The sequence below is a fragment of the Musa acuminata genome, chromosome BXJ1-6 (assembly GCF_036884655.1).
Source record: "Musa acuminata AAA Group cultivar baxijiao chromosome BXJ1-6, Cavendish_Baxijiao_AAA, whole genome shotgun sequence".
Lineage (NCBI taxonomy): Eukaryota > Viridiplantae > Streptophyta > Magnoliopsida > Zingiberales > Musaceae > Musa > Musa acuminata.
The window spans coordinates 21,650,453-21,662,363 of NC_088332.1; the positions used below are offsets into that span (position 1 = coordinate 21,650,453).

An 11,911-nucleotide genomic window follows, 5' to 3' on the forward strand; every position below is an offset into this window, starting at 1 on the left:
TAGAAATTTTTTTAAAAGGTTAATTCTTCGCTGTTAGATAAATCAAATAGATAAGGCATTGTATAAAATTGCACAAGATTCAGATTATGTTTGTAGCCTTGACATGTTTGGTAAAAAATTTGGCAACGAGATTCGGAAAGAATCTCTTCATAGTACATTGATAAATTGCTACAAGGCAATATTGTCGTGATGCAATTATGCATACAACCATACAAAACAATGTTAATAATTTTTTTGATTCTTGCTTCTGAAAAAATGAAAAGAAAAATCTAAGGCTTTTAACTTCTTTTCTTGATGATTTGTAATTGTAAATGTCGTCTATTATAGGATTACTCTATCAGACTTAATACATTTTTGCTAACACAATATCACTAAAGATCATTCTGAAATCTCTGCATTTGTTGATATACCTGCAAACGCTTAGTTTTAGCATAATACTGAACACAAACTAAAAGGTCTGAATACTCATAGCTCGGTACGGTACGGTACCATATATCGAGCGGTACACCAAGGCGTACCGAGCAGTTTTAAATATTTATTTCTTTTACTGTAGCACTGTAGCACGTTTCGTCCGATAGCGAACAGTCCGCGTACCGATATGCCATCGGACCGATACGTATCGCCCGTACCGGACAGTACCATTCGAAATTGTATATCATGCCCATAGCTAACAAAGCGCTCAAATCGATTGAATTAGCAAGAAGACATTATACCAGCAAGACGAACCGCATTGTCAATGAGTCGGTACCATAAGCAGAACCTTTGAACATGACCAACTAACCAAATTCCATTTGGTACTTAGATACATATTTAGCAACTTTATTTTTGTGCATTCGTCGTGGTCGATCAAGTCATCCATCTTTAGTTTGTCCAAATGTGTAAGGTCACCAATGCGATCTCTGAGCTAGGTGTACTGAGCTAGAGTCGGGTTGAAGGGCTACGACCTAGGTTCCCACGGATGGAGGTTGGAGATGACTCTTCTCATTGTTCACATAGGTTGACGTCGGAAGGGCTTTCTGACTTGACCCCTCCAATGATTAAGTTAGCAAAGGTTTTTGAGGGTTGGGAAGAATGTATGAATGTTTCTTTTCTTGACTTTTGGCATTGTTCCTAGGGTCACTTTTATATCTGTTCTTGTGTGTGGTCATACATAATTGTTTTAATGATCCCTAGTCGTCATCATATGCAAGTGTTTAATACCCATCGCAGAGGATCGACCCGTACGTTGAGCACGGGCATCGTATGATTTGCCTGGTTGGGTCTCATTCGACGCTACCTCCCGCTTCCTATGTGGCTCGGTACGAGGTCATGCCGCACCGTACAACCTCGAGCGAGACAAATGCAAAGGGCCGACGTCATGTGATTGGCTGGCTTCGGACTCGTGATGTTGAGTTGGCACGTTACGTCCGCTTAGGGATGCCATGCCGAGTCCGCTTTGGTAGCCGATGTGTCGTGTAGGATAAATGCCAAAATATACTATATCGGAAGTTAACCCGCAGAATAAACTCCCAAGTTCCTGAATCTAGAGAGTTTGATTTTGACTGCCACATCTACTTGGGGGTTTATGCCCCACAACCAATTAAAAAACAAATGGCTAATCAGTAACTTGTTTTACAATTTATAACTGAACTGCATGATCCTGTAAATGGAGAGGAATTCTTATCATAGCATGAAACATTTTGATAAGCCAAGTGGTGAGAGAGAACAAAGTGTGCTAGAAACTTAGGATGTCTCTGAAAACTGCACAACTTGCTTACAAAAGATTGCAAAGTTGCTAAACTTCATACTTTATGATCAATTAATGAAAGCTGAACTCTCCAACCTAATTCCACAATCTTCTTCCATATACCTTGGATGATGGATGGTTCAGTTGATAGAATTATCAGTCTCCTTTTCGTTCTTTGTGGTTATATTTTCCATCCGTATCCGCCATGTTCATTACAAAATTTAATTGTTCCACAAAAAGTTGTTGATCTAAATCAAAACCACACAGCAGTATAGACAATTGAGAAATGTAAAGAGTGGGGTACAATAGCTAAATTTTAAAAGTGATAGCTTTAATCAAAATCACCTCCAAGATCGTAATCCAAGTCTCTGTACTCAATGCGAATATTGAAAATGATATACTAGTTCATGTTGTTTGCAAGTGACAAATTAATGGACAATAACAACAGTGAGAGGCATGCAAAACAAGTCTTAAATGGATTTAAAGCCTAAAACCAGAATCCAAACACAACTTTAGTGCACGGAGTTTAATAAAGGAAGGCAGTAAATATTAGGATTGAAGATATAAATAGGAGAGGAACTACTAGGGTGCTAAATGCGTCCATCATGAACCGGTGACTTAAATGGGAACTGTGTTACTATAAGAAAAAAAAAAGAGCTATGAGATAAAGTGTCAATCAAATATAAGCAACGTAAATGAAAGTAGAAAAATAAATTTCATAAATACTAAAATCAAGAAAAAGGAAGAAGTGTGACATGAGCAAATCTAAAGAGCAACAGAACTTACATCAGCTTTAAGATAAAGAAATGAAAGTAAAAAAAAGACAGTGGTTAGGCATGTACATCCATAATATATTTCTAAACTGTGGAGAACTACCCGGGAAGGACTGAAAAATATAAGAAAATATCGATGCAGAAATGGATCATAATAGGACGACTCGAAAAAAGAATTTTTTTAGGCTAAAACATGTCTAGTTACCATGGCACAGGTCTTTCTGATTACAGCATCTATATAGATGAGTGTGCAATATTAAATAAACATTGCAGTTATATTGTTAGTCTGCATATTCAAATCTCAGTATCTGGTAAAAGCTTTGTTCTTTCCATCCACTCTTTTATACCAAAGCTATATGGGAAGACTTCCAGTCCAAAATAAAGACAGCAAAAGGAATGCAACAAACAATAATGATTTTAATGAGTTCCATGAAGAGGAAGAGTACCAAAAATTTTTGCCTGCTTCTTAAACCATCATTGAATCAAGATAAATAGAAATTTCCCTTCAGTGTTTTTCATGCAGCCAGTTCCTACATAGTATTTCTTTCAAGTTAATGGCATGAGGAAAATGACCCATGGATATTTGAGGGTCACGTTAGCGCCAGACCAACACTTGGGCAGCACCTAGAGAGCCCTGTGTCAACCTCCAGTCAACATTTAAGGGTGTGACCAGTCGGTACATGTCATTGACAATAGTGTCCGTCCTTCACATACAGATAATGCTCGACCATTTGGCGAAACTACATACGACAAAGTAACTACCCACTAAATGCAAGGGGTTACGCATTGCGAATATAGAAGCCCCTTGAGAACTTTGCTTACACTCTCTGAAAGACAATACAAGATTTACCTATTGGACTTGATCATTCTCTAACTTGAGCATCGAAGGGGCATTGTCGGTATGCCCCCAACCTTAGTTCTATAGGTCAAGCAATTGAATCCTCAACCATCCTCGACACTAAATGGACTCATCTCTGATCAATCCGACACCACTCTTGTGAGAAAGGCGATCCTCGACGATAATTGGACTTGTCTCCAATCAATCCAACACCATTCTTGTGACATTTGCTGATGATGTGGAGAACCAAATCAATATTAATAGCTGATGAAGCAGAAAATTTTACTTGTCTTAGACCTCAACAAGATATTATTCTCTAAGCCTACCTAAGTCGGATCTTATTTCCAACAGAAAGAACATTTCGTGTCACAGACAAAACATCAAACACCCACATAATTTTCTAATTTAGCACTAATACAGTTCCAATGCCAATTTGACAAAACAACAGAAAGAATGCACATTGTCCATGGGGGCTTGAAAAAGTACCATGACAATCACAAAATAGTTGAGGTCTTTGCTGCCTAAAGAAATTGATGCAAACATTCTTTTACATGAGATATAAGTCATTGGACTTGTATTTGCAGTTTAGCATAGACATGAGTGATCATATAAGTGACAGTTGCCTGCATCAATTTACATTAGATCTCAGCCCGCAATCAAATTTGGTTATTAAACATCAAAGCAAGAGGTTGGATGTTTTTCATTAATATTACATATGCATTAAAGGTAGAATGACAACTTGACATACATCACAGCAAGCATTCACAGAACAAGTATTCCCAAAATAAGACTACCTCTTACTGGTAATATGGACAAGGAGCATTATCATTGATTAGATACAGCTTGCTTATCCAAACGAATATATGATCCGTTCCTTTTCCATTTCCTGAAGCAACCAGCATACAACATCAGAATTTGAGACAAGTGTACGAATGGATTCAATCAGGTTATAATTTCCTCAGTTTCTGTCACTACAAAGACACATTTACGACAACAAAGATAAAACAAGTCAGAGAAATAGCATCTGAAATTCATTTATGATGATTAAATCAAATAGGCACCATTAATGCACTAATGACATAATGTCATATGTTTTAACAAAAATGAGAGCTAAGCAAAAAAATGAATACCATTTTATAGCCTTTCAGGCAACCAGTCCTGTGTACTTCATGCATTTTGGTAATGATGCAACTTGTACAACAAAACCTTTCCACCAGCATTTCCTACTGTCATAAACCCTCCACCTGGGCTAAAATCAAGACACCGTGGGTACTGCACGCTAAATCTGGGAGGGGGATAGTTTGAGAAGACATTAAATGATGGGATATGCACCAGCTTTAGACCATTCTTCTTCATTCTTGAGCTGATAGCCAAAATCTGAGCATCAGGGTTGAACTTTATATGATCAACCATTGTGGTTAAATTTTCAATTGTCTTTAATGGCTTTCGCTTACCACCAAGAAACTCCTCCCTTTTATAGACATTAACAATGCCACTACTAGACCCTGCTGCAAACAAGGAACTGTCAGGTGAAGCACAAAGAGCATATCCAGTTATGCTACCTTCATCAACAGCCTTATGAATGCATTTCCCTGTTCTAAGGTCCCAGTGATAAACATGCCCATCACCACCAGTACTCAGTAGCTGATGCCCACCATCAGCAAAGGCCAAAGATCGGGCACTTCCATTCATCTTAAGAGTCCCAATCAGCTCCTTTGTTCGTGATGAAACTAGAAGGATGTAGCCTTCATTGCCAATGAATGCGATGGTGCTTGAATCCGGAGAAACCTCAAAAACCTCCAGGCTTTTCTCCTCTCTACCTGTCAAGGGACCTATCTTACTAACAGATGCTTTGACTAAATCAAAACTATAAAAGAACTTCCTCCGGCCAGCAATTATAACCTCTGTACCATCAGGCAAAAAGGATGCCTTATGTACGGGGCAGTCTTCCATGAATATGCTCTGAATCTTGGGATTACGCTTTCCATCAACTTGGAAAAATCTCAATCGCCTATCGAATCCAGCAGTCAGCAGCAACTGACCATTTCTGTGAAACTGGACTGAGTTAATTGGACCATTAGAAGGTTCTTCAGCATTAGCATCCACCAGCCTTGAGTACTCCAACAATCCAGGCAAAAGTTTGGTACCGCCCTTTATGACAAGCTCATCATTGCCCCGAAGAATATCATCACCCTCAGCACCATCAAAGCCACGAGCAATGGTGAGATCACTTTCATCATCAGACTCATCCTCAGAAATGCCACGGCGAGCATACTTCCAATCAACATTTGCCCATTCTGTTCCTGGGTTTAACTTAGCATGCTGAGCACGCAATCGAGCAACATAGTCTGCACCTGAGATCACATGCTCGTCAGCCTCCTTCCTCAGCTTCCTCAACCTATTAACACGGACTATGTCAACCTCTGTCCTTTCTTCCTCCTCGTCAACCCAGACGGGCTTCCGCTCTTCACTGAGGTCTTCTTTGCCCATAGCGCACAAGTCGTTTTCAAACACAACCATCTCATTGCTCGTAGACCTATCCATGAAGAACAAAGGGGCATCCTTGGCCACCTGCTCTTGGCCATCGTCATCTCCGTAAGTGTCCTTGTCGAATTCAATGGGAGTGTAAAGGTTGCCAAACAAGAAGCCCTCAAGCCTCTTCATCTCCTCCTGTTCAGTTTTGCGTGCTTTTTGCTTTGACGAATCATCAGAATTGCTCCTCCTCCTCTTCAGTTTTGCGTGCTTTTTGCTTTGACGAATCATCAGAATTGCTCCTCCTCCTCTTCTTCGATTTTTTCAACTTGAGTTCATCAACTGGCTCTACTTCTTCATCAGCATGTGCAATCGGAGACACATCAGCTATTTCTCTATCAAGTTTCTTGTCCCTTTGTTGTTTAAGAACAGCGTTTTGGGAAATTAAGCTCATTTTAACTGCAAAAACTGCAATATTAATAGAAAATTAAAGCAAAAAAAGGGATGTGAACACAATTGAAAAAGGGAAACCCAGGGCTAAAAGTTTAAGCACAATTAAAAGTGAAAAAAAGCTTTTTTCTACGAAACAGGTTGCATCGCATTGCAATACTTCGCAAGTGTCTGGTTTGCTGTTCCCTTTTTCTATTTCTTTTCCTATATTACCTCTCTTCTCGTGACCTCTAAGGTTCTAACAGAGGCGGTGCCGCTGGTGGCTGCGGCCCGAGGGCGGTGGTGCAACCGATGGCGCTGGTGTCACGCACTGTCGAGAAGCCGAGGTAGAATCAAGGTGAAGAAAGAGAATATGGCGAGGCTCGGCGGCAAAGAGTAGCAGGACGCGGGACCGGCCAGGCTACGCGGCAGAGCAACCGGTAGGGGAAAGTAGAGAAGAGCTGGGTGAGAAAGAAGTGTGACCACGCCGAGGGTGCGGCAGCGGGGCAGCAGGAGGGGCGGCGGGTTTCGGGAGTCTAGGGCAGAGACGACGGTATGTAAATCGCGCCTCGTTCGCAGGTTTTATGTAATTTTGTCGTTACCAAAATTTCTCAAGTACCCCTACGAATTCCATAATCTTTCGTCTCGTCCCAACTTAAAAGTGTTTCAAGTCTGGAAAGATGACGTATTTTTAGTCTTTTTATTCTCGCCATTGGGTTGGACCCATCGAAGGCACCAAATGGATCGGTCCGACCCTCGCTATATCATTGAATTCTCTCATTCCTTTGCTTTCTCGACTCTGTTCTCGTCGAAAACCTCACGCACTTCAGCCATTACGAAATCTCCTCGTATGTCTCTTAACCCTTAGACCTACCTATGAAGCATTCAACGAAATTCTCAGGAGTATCTGTTCACTTTTTAACATTTATTATCGTCGAAATCTCCGACTTCCTCTCGAACATTTATTATCGTCGCAACATCTTGCATGTCCCCATCATCGATGAACCCTTTAGTTCATCCCTTACCCCTCCGTTGTAACTTTGACGGAATCTGTTCACTGTCCATATTAAAAGGAATATGAATACGGTTTTGCCACTGCCCAAATCTTTTGTCAACTAATTTATATTCGCTTTCCCATTCTCTTTGCTGCACTTTAACATCTGAATATATAAACCATCTTGTATTATATCCTCTTAAAATTACTATCCTACTTATGTTTAAATACAAATGGGGAGATCATGAGTTTGTGGTCATACTATTAAATTATGTAAGATATATTAGGGTTATGAATGGATTGGTTTCAGTTATCGAAAAAAAAAAATTCTAATTATGGTATAAATTCTTAGAAGATGATCGAGGGATATGAGGTCATCGGATAAACCGTCTTAATTACTTATCCTAGACATTCTGTTCTTGCTTATAAATAGACAATACCTCATAGAGATCATACACATGATGTGTAAATAATTGAATATACGGATACACAGATGAATGGATATATGACATTATTAGAAGATTATAAATCTTCTCCGGTCTCCCTTTAGTCATATGAACCACTCAATAAGATATTATAGATCTTCTATCATATCCCCTTTATCCCTAAATTCATCGTCATAGTAATCCAGTGACACTATAGCTCTCGGATTCAATGATAGTGTACTCGTAAATCAGATAAAAACTTTTTGAGTAGCATCAAAAAGATACGTATCGTAAATTTAGATTTATTATTATTTTATTTCAGATTTTAGCATAAAAATCTTTTGCATAATAATAGTATATCATGATTTTTATGTATATAATTAGTATCAGAGTCATGGTTATGAAATTAAATACTTTAGATCTATTTGTTAGCACATTTTACTTACGAAATGGTGTTAGTTGGTTTTTATTTATAATGCATGAACGATTTATTGGAATTATCGATATATTTTTTTTATTTAGTCTATCTAATCGCTTACTTATAGGCAATGTAAGATTTCTCGTGCTTAATGGATAGACTATTGTCCATAGCTTGCTGTCGGTATAAATTGACCAAAAATAAAAAAAATATTTTTTTAAAGTACTCTATTAACTAAAAATGGTTCATTTAATGATCTAAAAATATAAAAAATAATCATTTATAGATTCAATATATATATTTTCAAGGTATCACGAAAATTTAGGGAAAAAAAAAATAATTTCAGCTTGAATTGGGAAAAAAATATGTAAATAAAAAAATTTCAGCTTTTAAGACTAAAAGAACTGAAAATATGTTTTTTAAAGGTCAAAAAATAAAAAAAATACTTGTTTTGAGCTATATGGTCAATGACAATGATTCATAGAAATTAAAAAGATTTTTGAGAAAAAAATTTAGTTACATTGATTTTGAATGGAGTTATACTATTTTTAAACAAGACCCAAAAAAATAATATAAACCTATTCAAAATTAGTTCAACTGGAATTAACTTTTATACTTTGGGCCCAAACTTTTAAAATATCTTGAAAATAATTTGTGTGTGTGCCTAAATGACCTTTTCTTTTATTTTTATATTATTTAATACATTAATCTCGATAAATTCAGCCATAAATAGGCTGAATTATTTTAAAATTCCTATTTATATAATATTTTGAAGGTTCAAGGTGATTTTGTGTCATATAATCTCTAATATAATCAGAGATTCATTTAACAAGTTTTGACATAAAACAAATATTTTAAGTTATAAATTGACCAAAAATAAAAAAATTAAAAATTTAGCTTTTTAAAGTGCCCTATTAACTAAAAATATTTCCTTTCATGATCTAAAAATAGAAAAAAAAATCATTTATGGATTCAATGGATATTTTTAAGGTTTCATAAAAATTTTGGGTAAAAAAGTTAAAATTTCAACTTAAATTGGTAAAAATAAGAAAAATTTATCTTTTAAGATTAAAAAATCTGAAAAAGGTTCTTCAACGGTGAAAAGAGTAAAAAAAATATTTATTTTGAGCTTATATGATCAATTACAAGGTTTTATGAAAATTTTAAATTTTTTAAAGAAAATTTTAAGTTATACAAATTCTAAATAGGGTTATAATATGACCCAAAAGAGTGTAACCCTATCCCAAATTAGTGTAACTTTGGATTAGTTTTATATTTTAGACTCAAAATTTCTAGACACATTGAAAATGAGTTGTGTAGGCCTAAATGGTTCATTTTTTGATTTTTAAAAAGAAAATATCTATTTTTGTGACTGAGATATGACTTGGTGTTTATCAAAGTAGAGAATTTACTCAAAAAATTCTAGTAATGAGCTTTTACCAGATTGTGCTCCTATATTTGATTTATATTTGATTTTTATTAAGAGTATTCCTTTTTAAAAAATTATGATAATACTTTTGAATCAAGCCACTTCAAGCCCAATCGTCCATAGGTCCAATTCAATCTAGTTTGGATATCTAGATTCAGGTTAGGTCCATTCAAGTATTTAAGTTATAATCAAATTACACAATTATAGAACCTATTAAATATTGAATCTTGGACGTTGGGCTATAGTTGAATATGTTAGGAGATTGGACGTCGGATCGAAGGATCGGTTGACGTGTCGATAGAAGGACTTCATAGTGTAAGTTCGGACATCGGGCCGAAGGATCAGACATTACGCCAAGGAAATTAGAAGTTGTGGGAGTCAACATGTCAATCGGGCAATATACCTAAGGAGAGGACGATGCACTGAAGGATCGAACAAAACGTTGGAAGAACCAATGACATGCCGGACAACATATGATTCGTGCTCTGTAATAATTTGTCTAGATCTAATATCCTACATGGTGATGATGTGTACATGTGATGTTTGATGTGGACGAAAGATCGTGGACCATGTGATGTGTGTGTACATATGATTATTATTATTATTAAGGCCTGCAAGTCTATAATTTTATTCACGTTTATTGTTGGTCATGCGCATCTATGATTAAGTTATAATCATACGAGGAGGCACAATGGGAGTGTAGAGGTGATAGCAGAACCCACGAGGCCATGACGGATGATCGTGATGCATGAGATGCATCGAGATGTCGACGGAACTGATGAGGATGAGATGGACGATCATAGGGTATAAAAATACATCGCTACACACATAGATCTTGATGTTAGTGTTTGGGCCTACTAGCTCAAGCCTGATCACATTAGGCTATGGTCCATGATCATCTGGTGTGATTGCTCATGTGATGTATGATTGTTTATACACCTACTATATATGTATATATATTTGCATGTGATGTAGATATCTATTAAATATATATGTGTGTGACATGTCATAGTAGAAGACCAAAACAAAATCCTCTCTTTTGATAATATTAAGTCGGTAAATGTGAGGCAATTAGATTGACACACGTGGCCTTCCATATTATAGGAAGAAATCGATTCCTAACGTAGGTTGAGTTGGTCAAGTCCCTTGAGAGCATATCATCGAATCATACTCATCTTGTAATGATGGTGATGACTTAATTGGACTATTGAATCTTGGATTTTGATGATGAAATTAATTGATGAGTTAACGATCTAATATGCGTTTTGAGTAACATAGGACTAACTTTGATCAGAAAAGGTAAATTGATTAAAGCAGGAGGAATAAGAGGTTGGGCCAAAGTTGAACATGTCAAGAGATTGGATGTCGGGCCGGAGGATCGGTTGACGTGTCGGTAGAAGGACTTCGTGCCATGAGTTGGGCATCGGGCTAAAGGATCGAACATTGCACCAAGGAGATCGGAAGTTGTGGGAATCAATATGCCGATTGGGCAATAAGTAAGGAGAGGACAAAGCGCCGAAAGATCGAACGAAGCGCTAGACGAACTAATGATATGTCGGACAACATATGATTCATGCTTTGTAATAATTTATCTATATTAAATTAGTTTAGATCTAATTGAGTTGGTATTGGAGTGAAACAATGATAGCTCAATTAGAGGCCAATTGGGCTTGAATAAAAGCTGAATTGGGCTTATTGTTTGGCTCATTCAATGTCCTATAATAGAGTCTAATGGTGGTACCACCCAGACTAAGGTGGTACCACCCAGACATAGTCTTCAATATTGTGTCAAGCGGTGGTATCACTAGATTGGGCGGTAGTACCGCCAAACTAGGCGATGGTATCGCCTAGTGTCAATGTGTTATGCGGTAGTACCACCAGACCAGGCGATGGTACTGCCTAGTGTCAGAACTGACAAGCGGTGGTATCGCCTAGTGTCAAAACTGACAAGTGGTGGTATCACCTAGTATTGGCGGTGGTACCACTAGTGTTAGGATCGAGAGCACTAAGAGGGGGGGGTGAATTAGTGCAGCGGAAATCTTACAGCGATTAAAAACCAAAAGCTGCGTTCGTTTAATAAAAACTATTATGATGCAAAAGCTAATTCTCAGTTTGTATCTAAGTGCAGTTTGCGTCTAAGCGCAGATTTGCGTCTAAACGTAGTTTTACGTCTAAACGCAGTTTTACGTCTAAACGCAGTTTTGCGTCTAAACACAGTTTTACGTCTAAACGCAGTTTTGCGTCCAAACGTAGTTTTACGTCTAAACGCAGTTTTGCGTCTAAACGCAGTTTTACGTCTAAACGCAGTTTTACGTCTAAACGCAGTTTTGCGTCTAAACGCAGTTTTACGTCTAAACGTAATTTTACGTCTAAATGTAGTTTTGCGTCTAAAAGCAGTTTTGAACCT

At 37.3% G+C, this 11,911-nt stretch overlaps 1 protein-coding gene across 1 annotated transcript; it reads right to left on the reverse strand.

The window, feature by feature from the left end:
* Positions 1-3,963: 3,963 nt before the first annotated feature.
* Positions 3,964-6,243, reverse strand: LOC135676627 (U3 small nucleolar RNA-associated protein 18 homolog). Its single transcript, XM_065188013.1, has 2 exons — positions 4,468-6,243; positions 3,964-4,308 (listed from the first exon to the last, which is right to left on the reverse strand). Exon 1 carries the CDS (start codon positions 6,098-6,100, stop codon positions 4,505-4,507), a length of 1,596 nt encoding a protein of 531 aa, XP_065044085.1. The 5' UTR covers positions 6,101-6,243; the 3' UTR covers positions 3,964-4,308; positions 4,468-4,504.
* Positions 6,244-11,911: the final 5,668 nt, after the last annotated feature.

Bases quoted from the DNA above. Each gene is read 5' to 3' on its own strand.
- LOC135676627 (XM_065188013.1), bottom strand. From the start codon at position 6,100: ATGATTCGTCAAAGCAAAAAGCACGCAAAACTGAAGAGGAGGAGGAGC.